The following is a 15,138-nucleotide window of genomic DNA, read 5'->3' as shown; positions in this document are numbered from 1 at the left end:
GAAATGAAGCATATTTTCTAATCGTTATTGACTACAGAGGGGAAAAAGAAAATTGCGTATTAATGAAATATGGATATATGATAGGAAATATCAGCCATTTCCATTTGAGTCTTGGAGAATATAACACCATTTTCCACGAATATATTCTTTTGCATTTTAAAAAGAAAATATACAATGGATAAAAACCTTCCCATCGCAATAACACTAGAATCCAAGGGTTTTTCTCTTCTATTAAATTTCTCATAATAATGATCAGCCACTACACTCACAGGAAGCAAACATTAACAAGAATTGTACTTGGCTTTTTAGAATTTAGAAAGGGTTTTATCTGATGATTTCAGGACCAAACACTTCTTAAATGACATCTAAGAAAATCTGAATTGATAATTTTTTACCTTACAAATTTCCCAGTGGCAACAAAGGAAATTCAAACTCTTCCATAGTCTTATGATCAACCACAAGATACTACAGATAAACTTTTTTACTCTTTACTATAATGATGGTTCAAGACAATTCAATGGGTGTAACTCCTAATGAATAACACCTTTATGGAATCATCTAGTATCTTCTCTTTCTTTTTTGGAATCTCTTCTACCTATCCAAAATTCTATTTAGTGTTAAATAAAATGATTAGGAGGAAAACACTGAGATGCCATCTCAGAAGTAAAACCATTCAACTAGAAAGTATTAAAAGTTGTTATTAGCTCTGTAGAGTTCTTAAAAAACAAAATAGGATGTGAAAAAACACTTCTTATAGAATAGTTAGAAATAAATAAGGTAATGTCCTGACTATTCCTGGCACTTTTCTGACTTCCTCAATTCAGACATTTATGGAAAACCCCAAATAAATGAAAACAAGTTGTATACTTAATGTACGGATATTACTTTAAAATCCTCTAAGAAATAGAGCAGCTAAGTAATAAAAAGTGAAGGAGACTGCAAAACAACTATGAAAAAAATTAGATCTAATGCTGTCATTGTCAATTACAATGAAGCATTCTAAAATACAACTGAAATCAGTGATTTAAATACTTACTTTGATTGGGCAAGAACCCCTATCACCTCTGCATATAAATCTGCAATAATATGCACATTCCCAGTGTTGGTTCCTGAATATCTGAAACAACAAGAGAACAAATGTGCTGTTTAATTTTTCTATAAACTCTCTTTTACATAAATCTGAAAGTTTCTCATCAGAGGGTTACAAAGTTTTTTTCTGAAGAGTCATCTGTAGAATAATAAAAACCACACAAATTTTCATCTAGCTCTGAGTTTTACTTTGTCGTGAAATTTAGCCTTCTAATTCTTATAAATCCAATCAACAGTTTTAAGAATTATTTTAATAAAATCTTTCCAATGGGGGTGCCTGGCTGGCTCAGTTGGTAAAACAAGAAACTCTTGATCTCAGGGTCATGAATTCAAGCCCCTCATTGGGCATGAAGCCTACTAAAACAGACAAACAAACTTTCCTAGAAGCATTTTGTGGGGATTTTAAAGAAAGAAAGAAAGAAAGAAAGAAAGAAAGAAAGAAAGAAAGAAAGAAAGAAAGAAAGAAAGAAAGAAAGAAAGAAAGGGAGGGAGGGAGGGAGGAAGGGAGGAAGGGAGGAAGGAAGGAAGAAAGAAAGGAAGAAAGGAAGAAAGAAAGGAAGAAAGAAAGAAAAAGAAAAAGGAAGATAAATGCTTTGAACTCTAAAAACAAAACAAATGATCAGAGAGAGTTCAAATTATACTTAAACAGTCTAACCCAGGACTAGGAGAAAAGCAACAATCCCAAGTTAGTATTTTACTTACCCTTCCTTATGTTTAAAGTGCTTAAAAGCTAAGTTTAGAACTTCATGAACTAAGGGATCGGGCACAGGATGAACAGGAATCTAGAATGAAAAAATCATAAAACCAGCAAGAGCTAAGTAGATTATAAGTCTTATGAGTGTTCTCCGCATTTCAACTAATTAAATCAATAACCAGTTTTCATTTCCATGGTATGATCAATTACTAATTTGTCAATCTGCCCTTTTTCTAAGGATTCTATTATTTTCTCAGAGAATTTAGTTACTCATCTAATTTAATAACCTCTAAATTTAAGAATATTGGCTGTATAATCACAAATCCTTGAACTAGGCCCATAAAGGGGAAAAAGTAGTCGTTATTGCTGATTTACTGTAATTGTCAGGAAATTAAGACACTCACACGTACCTCTCTGCAACACCTATGGGAAAGCAACCTCTGGCTGAGCCAGCCACACATTCCATATATAGTCTGATTTTTCTATCATAAACAGTAGCCAAAATGACACCAACTTTTCCAACAATTTAAAACTATTCATGGCCTTATTAGTATTAGAAAATCGTAATTTAAATATCTTTGTTTTTAGTTCTTTAAAAACTATATGCTACTTCCTAATATGTAAACCAAATGAAAATATTTAAAACCAGAAAGTAAAATCCCTGCCCCTTCTCCCATATACAATCACTATTAATAGCTTGATACATATCCTTCCAGATTTTTCCTATCCACACCCACACACCTGATTTTTCTTAAGAAAATGATGCCTCCTCTTTCCATGGCAGTAGTTAGAGCCCCTCCTTTCTTTTCAATGGCCACATAATACTCAGTATATGATGTATTTAATGAGCTTCCTATCGCCTGCCATGTCATTCTAGATTTTCAATAATCAATATGATGTTATAAACATCTTAGACATTTTGGGAATGCAAGCTGGTGCAGCCACTCTGGAAAACAGTATGGAGGTTCCTCAAAAAATCAAAAATAGAACTACCCTACGACCCAGCAATTGCACTACTAGGCATTTATCCACGGGATACAGGTGTGCCGTTTCAAAGGGACACATGCACCCCCATGTTTGTAGCAGCTCAGTCAACAATACCCAAAGTATGGAAAGAGCCCAAATGTCCATCGATGGATGAGTGGATAAAGAAGATGTGGTATACACACACACACACACACGCACGCACGCACGCACGCACGCGCGCGCGCGCAATGAAGTATTACTCGGCAATCAAAAAGAATGAAATCTTGCCATTTGCAACTACGTGGGTGGAACTGGAGGGTATTATGCTAAGTGACATTAGTCAGAAAAAGACAAATATCATATGACTTCACTCATATGAGGACTTTAAGAGACAAAACAGATGAACATAAGGGAAGGGAAACAAAAATAATATAAAAACGGTGGGGGAAAAAACAGAAGAGACTCATACATATGGAGAACAAACTGAGGGCTACTGGAGGGGTTGTGGGAGGGGGGGATGGGCTAAATGGGTAAGGGGCATTAAGGAATCTACTCCTGAAATCATTGTTGCACTATATGCTAACTAATTTGGATGTAAATCTAAAAAAATAAAAAATTAAATTAAAAAAAAAGAAAGAAACATAGGATAAAAGTCCCTGTCTTCCAGGGTCTAAAATATAAGAATTTCCCATTGGTAGTGATTTCTGTTTCTTTTCTCCTCTTACTTATACTTGTAGTTCTCTGACAAGTCTTAAATTTTATTTAATTTCTGATCACATTTTTTTTTACTGTAACAAATGTTAGAATGTTACCAATCCTGTGTATATTTGATTTTTTTATGGAGAAAGTATTGTAAGCATATAATCATTCATTCATTCCTTTTATTACATACTTTTATAAATATTTAATGCATATATTATGTAAGAAATTATACAGGCTCTGGTATTATAAAAAGTATAGGACACTGGCTCTGTCTCAAAGAGTTTATAATTTAGCTGGGGAGATGTGCTTAAAAGCTAATAATATTTAATGTGCATTGAATCCTGGTATGCAAGTACTGTTATTTTATAAGTATTTTATATGTAATAATTCATTTACTCCCCACAACATTATGAGGTAGGTATTATGATTATCACAGTTTTAATAGACAAATAAATTGAGGTGCAGCGAGATTATATAATTTGCTCCATGACTTACATCCTGTAGGTGGCAGAGCCAGGATTTCGAGACTTAAAACTGGACTCCAAAACAGCTGCCCTAACACATTAGGTACTTTAAAAAATGAACTGTTTAAGGAATGTTTATTGGAGGACCCATCATATGCAAAGCTGTCTGCTAGAAAGTGAAATTTAAATGTGTATAGGATGATTCCCAGTTTCAAGAAATTTACAGTCTTCATATACTTATATATATACATATAACATTATATACATATAACATTAGAATGATTGTTATGGATTAATATCTGAAAAACCCCTAATATATCACATGACTCCTACAGGAAAAAATGCATTATGAGTCTCAAATAATTTGTGTATGCATTAACTTTAGGAGCACTTTATTGCCAGGTGAGAACTGGCTCTATGTTACATATAATTACATAGCAAGCATTTAAAAAATGTTTTAACAATTGGAAAATGTTTTCATATTCTTTTTAGAATATTTTCTTATTTAAAATGTTCACGGATTGTGAAATAAATGATCCTCTGGTGCTGTAAAAAAAAAAAAAAAAAAAAAATCTTCGACATCTAACTTTATATACTTGTATAGTTCCAAGGGAAAGAGCCCAAAAGGAGGAACTGATGGATCAAAGATTTTAGGGGCACCTGGGTGGCTCAGTGGGCTAAGCATCCAACTTTGGCTCAGATCATGAACTTGCGGTTCATGGGTTCAAGCCCTGCGTCAGGCTCTGTGCTGACAGCTCGGAGCCTGTAGCCTGCTTCTGATTCTGTGTCTCCCTCTCTCTCTGTTCCTCCCCTATTTGCACTCTGTCTCTCCCTCTCTCAAAAATAAAGATTAGAAAGAAAATTTTTTTTAAAGATTATACAAGTCACCGCTGATATATATTCAAGTTCCAAACATTTGTGGATCTGCTTCTGAGCTCACTATTCTATTAATTTTTATATGTCGGTACCAAAATCATACGGTCTCCATTATCAGACTTTATAAATAAGTTTGCTGTCTGATACTGAAAGTCCCCTTTATTCTTCTTCAGAGAGCACTCAGCCACTTTTGGCCCACTGTTCTTCCATATTCAATCTAGAGTCACCCAAGTTACATAAAAACTGTTAGGATTTTTATTGGAGTTGCAATGAATCTATAGATCAATTTGGGGTTAACTGTATTCTTCTTCATTTACATGGAGTATCTTTTCACTTCTTTAAGTTTTCGGCAAGGTTTTATAATTTTCTGTTGTTGCCCTTTGTTGTACTTATTCCTAAGATGATAAACGTATGAAAAGATGCTTAATTAGTAATAAGGATGATGAAAGTACACAAAGTATCATTTTACACCTATTCAGTGGGGGAAAGCCTGACAACACCAAACAGCACAGATAATGTAAATGAATCAGATTTCACAGACATTGCTGGTGTGAGTTTAAATCAATTTTTTACACAGCCTACCATCTAGTGAAGCAGATCAAAGTATGCCACCACAAAATGTGGCACTTCGGCTTGAGAATCATTTTGAGCTGAAGGCAACTGAGAAACAGCAGGTGCAGGAAGAGCTCTCCACCCTCCCCCTTTCTGCCTAAAAGCAGTCTCCCCTCCTCTTTCCTGTACCACAAAAAGAAGAACACTTGGTAAGGAGACAGGTCTGCACAAACTTACTAAAGAGCCCTTATCTTCCATTAGTTTCCCCCACGTATTTTCCTTTTCCCAATTTACCACCCCTAGAAGCCCAAACATTTTTCCTTTGTCTTGTCACTTCACAACGTACTGCGCTTTGTTAAGTTTTGGGGCTTAACCATTCTTTGTGTATTCAACTGTTTCCCTATGAAGGCCTCCATATGCATATGTCATAAACCTTTTCTCCTGATAATCTGACATCTGTCAGTTTAGTCTGCAGGGCTCCAGGAATGAACCTAAGAAGGTGGAGCTCCAACACACTAGCAGTTACACACCTAAGAAAAAAATAATGTATAGCCACACACGTCATGGATTAATTCTAACAACATACTGTTGAATGAAAATGTTAAGTCCCAGAGGACAATATACGCATGATACAGTTTTTTATGAAGTTCAAAGACAAGAGAAACTTAATATTCAAACATATAGGAAAGCATTTTTTTAAAGAGAATAATTAACATAAAAATCAGAAAAACGGGAAGAGGGTAGCCAGGCAATGAACTAGGAGAGATTCACATAATGAGACTTAAATTATAGGTATTGGTGGAGCTCACAGGTAATCAGTATAGTGTAAACAAACACACAGAGGTCAATGATGACAGTGTGTCTGGAGCCAGGATCATGATTTATCACATTCTTGCGCTGGAAGTCCAATTAAAACAAAAAATGCACGGGAATTACACATTTCCTTGAAAGGTTTAACAACCTACATTATAGAACACTTCGTCAATAGGGTAAAATTGTAATAGAGATTTTAATACTACCAAGACAGCCACAAACTAGACTAGGGCAAAGAAAAGCAGAGAATTCTAATTATTCAGAGATGGTGAGAATGTTCCTTGAGGGTTTGACAAAGGAGAGATTTTTATTTAAAATAAAGATAATTTATTTTTGACAAAGGGAAACCAAGAGTCTATGAGGAAGGAGCTGAATTTAGCCCAGAATAATGATCAGGAGCTAGTTCAAACCTAGTAAATAGGTGAGAAACATTAGAAACAGTAACCACAATTACACTGTAATGAGAGACAAGAAACACAAGAAATCCAGTAAGTAACTATTCATTGACATGGATTCAGCTCAATGAGAAAGGTGACTAAACTCACACAGCACGGAGAATACTAGCACACCATCTATCTATCTATCTATCTATCTATCTCTCTCTCTCTCTCTCTATCTATCTATCTATCTGAGAGAATGTGCGCGTGCATGCACACGAGCAGGGGAGAGGGGCAGAGGGAGAGAGAGACAATCTTAAGCAGGGTGTGGAGCCCAATGCAGGGCTCAATCTCATGACCCTGGGATCATGACCTGAGCTGAAATCAAGAGTTGGATGCTCAACCCACTGAGCCACCTGGGTGCCCCTAGCATCACTCTTAAAATACCATGCCAGCAGAGGGATACAGGTAGCTGACACAGCTTTGGAAGGTTCACAGTGAACTTTTAGTCCAGGACGGAAGGCTATAGCTCTATCTTGGCTAAGTGGATTGGTATTTGTTGTTGACCAGAGGAGAATCAGAGCATTCATCGCAGATTTCCTAGAAATTGGGACTGTCCTGAAGGACTGAGTCTGGAATCGAATTTGAAGAAAATGCACTCCATCACAAAATCAAATAGGGATTAAGTGAAGAAGCAGCTGTAATCCAAACTCAACCTTTCTTAGTTTTCAATGAACCTTTTATTTTTTTTTATTTATTTTATTTATTTTTTTTTAATGTTTTTATTTATTTTTGAGACAGAGAGACAGAGCATGAGCAGGGGAGGGGCAGAGAGAGAGGGAGACACAGAATTTGAAACAGGCTCAAGGCTCCGAGCTGTCAGCACAGAGCCTGACGCAGGGCTCGAACTCACGGACTGTAAGATCATGACCTGAGCCGAAGTCGGAAGCCCAACCGACCGAGCCACCCAGGCACCCCTCAATGAACCTTTTAAAAATAGTAGCCTTATGATACAGGAGAGAAGTTTACTCGTCTGTTGGTGGAAGCTGAGATTTGAACATCCCACGTTAATACTGCGCAGAAACTGAATTTATTCTACATAGTAAGGTTCAAGAATTCAGACTCTAGGGGCTCCTGGGTGGTTCAGTCAGTTAAACATCCAACTTTGGCTCAGGTCATGATCTCACAATCCGTGAGTTTGAGCCCTGCGTTGTGCTCTGTGCTGACATCTCGGAGTTTGGGGTCTATTTTGGATTCTGTGTCTCCCCCTCTCTCTGCCCCTCCCCCACTCAGGCTCTGTCTCTCTTGCTCTCAAAAATAAATAAAACATAAAAACAAAATTAAAAAAAAAAAAAGAATTCAGACTCTACAAGAACAATCTTAACCTTTGTCCCACAATGGAAGACTAAATTTTAAACCCATAATTTCTTTAAGCAGAGATACTTAACTAGGAATTTTATGAATGTTTAATTATAAGAAGCTTTTAAATCTTTTAGAGGCAAACACATCACCATAAAAGTGTAACAATCATGTCTCATTGATAAAGGAATTTCAGAATACTGGCTCATCAATTAAGTAGAGGCACGACAATCTCTTACTTGGTAGTCTGAATACCTCTTTTTAGGAAAACACTATTATCTCGTATTAAGAAGAAACTGAAAACAGTATTCCCCAAGTGCTCCTTACATCCACACCAAGCTGACGAACTTCTTGTAAGTAAACTTGTAAGTAAAAAAAAAAGTTTGTAAGTAATCAAACCTTTATGCAATAAACTTTTTTTCATTAAAAATACAGAAAGATAGGGGCGCCTGGGTGGCGCAGTCGGTTAAGCGTCCGACTTCAGCCAGGTCACGATCTCGCGGTCCGTGAGTTCGAGCCCCGCGTCGAGCTCTGGGCTGATGGCTCAGAGCCTGGAGCCTGTTTCCGATTCTGTGTCTCCCTCTCTCTCTGCCCCTCGCCCGTTCATGCTCTGTCTCTCTCTGTCCCAAAAATAAATAAAAACGTTGAAAAAAAAAATTAAAAAAAAAAAATACAGAAAGATAAATGATAAAAGTATAGAAAGACCATGGATTTTGGTTTGGTTTAATGAAACCAATGCTTCTCTTTTTACTGGTTATGTAACCACGAGGAAGTTTCCACTTTCCCCATCTGTAAATGTACGCAAAAGATTGGAACCCTATCATCACTAGCCCGGAGAGAAAAATCGAGAATATTACAATTGGAGATTGATTCTTGTCCTCCCACCTTTTCCTTCTATCTCTCAAAGGGACTAGGCCAGAATTCTTACCTTCTGAGAATGTAGGGCAGATGAAGGGACTAGAATATAAGGGTGGAGATACTGAGGCAAAGCCTGGGAGGGAAAAATGGCAGGAAACCAGGGCCCATTCAAGAAGCAGGGAGGCCCTGTATTCTCCCAGCCTGATCTTCCCTCAGTTGGGCCCATTAAAATAGGCCCAAAGGTAATGAAAACATTGCTACAATCGAAGCTGCTGTCCCATACATCCCAGTCAGCCTGTGGCCACCCACTGAGAGTTAAAACGGAGCAGATATCTACCACCACGCGATACCAAACTTTAGTCAGGAATAGGCTAGTCTTGGATCAGTCAGCCTGACTTCTGGAACTTATTCCAGAATTCATGGTGCTAGTCATATGGGCTGGCCCCAGACACTTCACTGACCTTGCAATAATGCAACACTGCATTTCTGTGATCTAATTTTTTATATTCCACTTACTGTGCTGTGTTGTGGTTTTACCATATTGCTTTCCTCACAGGGATGTTTAATGTGCTCCAGGCCAGACATATGAAATACAAGTTAACGTAAACCTATAATTTCTCCTGACCAGTTTCATTTGGTCTAGCTATGCCTCAAGTCTGACAATGACAGCTAGGGACACTACTTAGCCACGCTGTGTACTCTTTATTACTTACTACCCAACGATCGCCACCATCAACACTTTTTATGTGTCTGCATGGCAGGTATTAGTTAAGGATTTATATAAATAGCGTTTGTAATACTTAGTCTTACAAGGTAGGTATTTGTCTCCTATTTGACAGATGAGGGAACCGAAGTTCAGAAGTTGGGTGTGTACCTCTCTAGAATACACTGTGCGCTATCAAAATGCATTTAATAAAGGAAACACATAAGGAAAGAAAAACTTCCAGTTTTATCATATTATAGCCAAAAACAAAAACAAAACCCACAGAAACAGGAAATGAAAGGAGAAATACATCATTTCTCTAATTTTTGGAAGAAAACAAGCACAACCTCTAAACATTTTAAGAATGAACATTATCAGGATGCACAGACATTCTTACAATCCCTACACTTCACCCCTTATTTTCAATAATAACAGTAATAATAATAAAAACACTCCCAAACTGAATCTCAAACACAAGGTGGCAGGGATGGGGAAGAATCCCACTTGGGTTTATAGAGAAAAAGTTCTCCTTTCATGGAGTAATATTCCCACTCACAGTATCCAGGCTTTTCAGATCTTGTCACTTGTGTGATTTTAGAAGCCGCTCTAACTCGACTTCAACATTCAAGAAGGATATATCTAGTAGACTCTGAAGAGCACCCAGGGGTGCCTGGCTGGCTTGGTCAGAGGGGCATGCAACTCTTGACCTCGGGATCATGAGTTCAAGCCCCCATTGCCTATAGAGATTACTTAAACAAATAAAAAATTAGAAAAACAAACAAAAAAAAGGAATACCCACGTTTTATTCCAAGGCTATTCCCACTACCACCTCTCAAGCTTTAATGCTTTTATCACATCTTGAAAGTGAAAAACAATAAAATCAGGTTGAGATTTGGATACTGGGGAGTCAGCAAAGCTCATTCATTACCTAAACGGCCAGTCCTCAATGCAAAGGGGAATGAACACATTCAGCCTCAGAAAAACCACAAATCACTGCATACCCTTCAGGGATACTCATCCACATCTAAGATGCTAATGTTAAATCTGAAAATACTAAGGAGGTACTCCACCTTCTGATACTTCATAACAGCACTAATAAAACTAAACCAAGAGTTGGCAGTGGTCACAAACCAAGTTTTCCAATCTTATTTGTTTCAATGAGTAAATGTCTGACTAAAATTTAAATGAAAAGAAAACTGCTTCAAACTTTCTAAATGTTTATGTTGCTGCTTAAACATGCTTTTATCATGGATTTGAAAGCCTTTGGTAGTAACCTGCTACAATTTGCAGTTGGCCATGACCCCCAAATTATGTTTGACTTTCTTGAAAAAATAAAATCAGTCCTCTACCATCTTGAATTAATTCTGTTCCCACAGTGAATCATACTAATTTCATCTCATTTATACGAACTCAATTCTTTGTCTAACGTGTTATAATTAAAACTTTAATTTAATTTTCCAAGATGCTGGCCATTTCACCTAATTCTGTATCACTGATTTTACCAATATTTTTATTATTAACAGGAGAAAAAGTTTGGGAGGAGAAACTGAACTAGCTTTATAATCATCAGTGAGTCACAAAATTAACAATATTTCTTCATCTGCAAAATGAAAATAACAGATAATATTTATTGGGCACGTCCCATGTCCCAGCATTACTGTATTCAATACTCATGATTCTCAAAAAGGATTCTGTTATCCTCCCTCTTTTACAGAGGAAGAAAGAGTTAGTGGCTAATAGCTTGCCCAAGTTACACAGCAAGGAAATGACAAAGCTGATGAAAACACTTGCCCTGGAGGTCTCCCAGTTTATTATAATGACCAGCTGATACAAAGGATATAGAGCTTTTATGCATCATAAAGAGTTCTAAACACACAGGAAGACATGACCAATTATTTAAGAAACAAAAATTTATAACAGATGAGGTCAAGGACTAACTCGTAAGTAATATTTACTCCTCCTTAAGACTGGCCCAACCATGTATCAATACTTCAGTACTCCTGGGGCCATCCATCTCATCAAATAAAACGGAGTCATGTTTTAATATGTGTCTATGATGTGGGGCAAAAGTAAAAGTCCTATTAAATTCAAGATATATTACATTGATTAGTCTCCAGATCTATTAAACCCTACATCACTTTGACATGGTAGAAAATTGGGTTAGTTTGTCATGATATTTCAGAAAGTCCTATTGATTTTTACTTCATTTTCTTGGGTTTTATTAGTTTTGAAGAAGTTAAAAAGACTTGCCTTTTACTAGGGAAAAAAGACCTATGTAAGATTTTTAATAAATAAAATATGGCCGTGTTCTTTGTGATGTATTTTATTCTTTCATGGGTTCAACTGAATGAAAAGTATGAGGATAATGGTAAAAGAGAGAAAAGAGCTAGTGGAAAGGCTACTATGGGTTGGAACAATACGGAAACGGAACCAAAAACAAAGATTAGCTATTAAAGCTGCTGTATTTCCTTTTTTCACACTCCGAGTCCACGTGAACCACAGTTCTGAAGGGATTTTGTGCAATGGACTTGAAAAAACAAGCCCAATGAAAAAATGGCCTCAAGTTTATAGATCCTTATGGCTTTCTCCACTAGAAGACCTATCTGGATTATTTTTTAAGAGAAGGGGGAAGGAAGGAGGATGAAGACAAAGACAATGGAGAAGGGGAAAGAACAGGGGAGGAGGTGGGGGAGGAAGAGAAGGAGAGAGAAAAACCTAAACAGGGTTGTCTGTGCACTTAAGTTTTGAAACTACAATTAGGGGCAACTTTCAGCGGAGAGACTGATTGGCGAGTCAAAGAATGTCTTGGGAAACAAAGGACAAAAGGCATAATGGAGCCAGATCAGAGAGGGTCCTGTATGTCTTGGGAAGTTTACAATTCACCTGCTTAAAGAAGAAACCCTATACTATTTAATTAAGCAAAGAAGTGCAAATGGTGGTTACCATACCACTCACACGACCTACATCAGCACACAAGAGATGCTAGAGGTCAACCAGCATGAGTCCTAGGCAGAGTCCATTCATGGTCAGTGGCGGTTCTGGTCCTCAGCTCTCTTCTATCCCTAATTAATTTGGCCTCAGGTCTTGGGATCCTGGCTGAACTGAGATCACAGAAAGCAAATTGGGCTTGTTTGCACAACTCCCAGAGGGAATTTCTTTCCTACATCTAGTAAAAAACTTTGATGAAAGGTACAAAGTAATTAAAGTGATTTTCACCTTTGATTAACTCAGTTTTCTGTTTTTCCTATTTAAAACTTTTATTTGTAGATTTCAGATATTCAGATTTCAATAATTTTCCACTTATGTCATAAAAACAAAGTATAAAGAAATACATAATTCAAATAATTTTATATTGCCTATGTCAAAAAACAGTCTGTCAATTAACTTTTATAATTCACATTTGCTGTTTGTTTTCATGTTATAAATTCCATTCCATCTTACATAACAAAAACAAAACTCCTTGTCCAAACCTGCCATGTGCAAAATGTGTTTTATTTCTTTTAGATTACCTAACTCTTTTCAAAACATTACAGTGTGCATGGCTGGAAATATGTGGTTCATCTTTGAATGATCTATAACTTTTTAAAGACTACAAACTAGCAAAAAATACTTTCATGCATTTGAACAAAATAGTTGGCTTTATTAAACAAAAAAACAAAAATAGACCAAAGAATACTTTTTGGGGGGGTATACATTTAAATACCTGCACTGATTTTGAATAGTAAAAACATACATGATACCAGACATTACATGCTTATAGCTTTACTGACTATGCCATTCAGACGTGAAACTCATGAGCTCAGTGTGAGAACAATGATGGCATTCTAGAGTCACTGATCAAACATAAAAAACTTATTATCACTCGTCCAAAGACCATGCGCACCTGACAGTTTGGTCCCACCCATGTCAAACCACCCCTATTCCTCAACTCCAACCGCACGACGATTACACGTTGGAGGGCAGGCTTGATGCCTTCGGAAGAGAAACCCTTTGACAGTGGACTAAGGTACATGAATGACAGACAGGGAGACTATATTCACAGCTGGAAGCCCACATTTAACACAATTACTACTCAGCTCAGTTTTGCAAACAAGATCCCCTAACTGCGATGGCATACAAAGGTAAAAAGAATGGGAAACGATAGGTGCAGGCCACGAAAGCCGTAGGCGACTGAAAGAGGTGTAATTAAATGATAGAAATCTAGTTAACGTGGGCCAGAATTGTAGACATAACATCCTAAATACGGTAAATGAAACATGAAGGCAAAATAAGAATAAGAAACACAGACTCTGCAGAAACAAAAGGGCTTCTTACCTGCTTTAGAACTTCAACTAAAACTAAACAAAAAATGAAATCTACAGCTAAGTCTCTCCTCTCAAGAAGATAATCTCTTTCACGTTGCTGTTCATCCCTGAAACAAGAACCCCAAATTAGGAGTGCACTTAAAACCATAAATTTTAAAAGAGCTATTGGTTACCTACTATTAGTACAAGTTGTTTTTAAGCTATCCAATGTATGTAATTACATATTCTCATTTTCTTTCTCTTGTTGCATATTTTGTACAGTATTTATAAACACATGTCATTACTGTATCTGTCAGAAATTAAACCCATTCTAAAGGAATCAGTAAGAAAAATATATATATTTTTTAATGTTTTTATTTATTTTGGAGACAGAGGCAGAGCATAAGCAGGGGAGGGGCAGAGAGAGAGGGAAACACAGAATCTGAAGCAGGCTCCAGGCTCTGCGCTGTCAGCACAGAGCCCGACACGGGGCTCGAACTCACGGACTCATGACCTGAGCCGAAGCTGGACGCTTAACCGACTGAGCCACCCAGGCGCCCCAAAAATATTTTAAATTCTACTTAGAAAATCTAGCACTGCTCCATATTTGATTAGTATTTTTTTTAATTAAGAGCTGAAACAAAAGTAATGACTCTTCTGGTGAAAATACAGTGCCACTGGGGCGCCTGGGTGGCGCAGTCGGTTAAGCGTCCGACTTCAGCCAGGTCACGATCTCGCGGTCAGGGAGGTTGAGCCCCGCGTCAGGCTCTGGGCTGATGGCTCAGAGCCTGGAGCCTGTTTCCGATTCTGTGTCTCCCTCTCTCTCTGCCCCTCCCCCGTTCGTGCTCTGTCTCTCTCTGTCCCAAAAATAAACGTTGAAAAAAAAAATTAAAAAAAAAAAAGAAAATACAGTGCCAGGTAACTGTTTGCATATCTAAGTTGAAAAATCACAAATGGCATCAACTCAAGCCCCATTCTAAACTATGGACCATCTTCTGAACATGCAAAGCCAATACCTCTCTGGAAAATCTGAAGTGGGGGAAGACAAGTTCTGGGATTGGAGCACCAAGGACAGTCTCACGGTATCGTGATACAGGGTCTGGGAGTCCTCCTGGATCACAACAGTTGCTTCCCTTCACAACAGGAAGGACCTTGTCTGAATCGGGACCTTGTCTGAATATTTTCTTAACTTCGTCTACAACTATTAAAGATCCTTGCTGAACTATTGAAAGGGCACTCTTGAAATTCATTTTTGCGTGACTATCCCAGTGGTGAGGACTGTGGAGCAGGCACCTACTTTAACTGGTACCTTCCCTTGATTTACAGTTAGGTATGGACTATCCTTTCCCTTTACTATCAGTCTCATAACAGCAGGAATCAACATTTTTGCTCAGAAATCAAA

The 15,138-nt window shown here is 37.4% G+C and overlaps 1 protein-coding gene across 7 annotated transcripts in view; it reads right to left on the bottom strand.

The window, feature by feature from the left end:
* The window catches only part of FRYL (FRY like transcription coactivator), a 272,920-nt gene that overhangs the window by 120,249 nt on the left and 137,533 nt on the right, over window positions 1–15,138 (bottom strand). For all 7 annotated transcript variants that reach the window (XM_086705110.1, XM_086705108.1, XM_086705107.1 and 4 more), the window contains 3 exons: window positions 13,768–13,864; window positions 1,792–1,871; window positions 1,037–1,117 (listed from right to left, as the gene is read on the bottom strand). In XM_086705110.1, the coding sequence (XP_086561236.1) occupies window positions 1,037–1,117; window positions 1,792–1,871; window positions 13,768–13,864 (258 nt within the window). The remainder of the gene's footprint in view (window positions 1–1,036; window positions 1,118–1,791; window positions 1,872–13,767; window positions 13,865–15,138) is intronic.

This window comes from Puma concolor, chromosome B1 (genome assembly GCF_028749965.1).
Source record: "Puma concolor isolate L17-30 chromosome B1, mPumCon1.1.hap2, whole genome shotgun sequence".
In the NCBI taxonomy this organism is placed as follows: Eukaryota; Metazoa; Chordata; class Mammalia; order Carnivora; family Felidae; genus Puma; species Puma concolor.
This window is presented reverse-complemented; position numbering and strand designations above follow the sequence as displayed.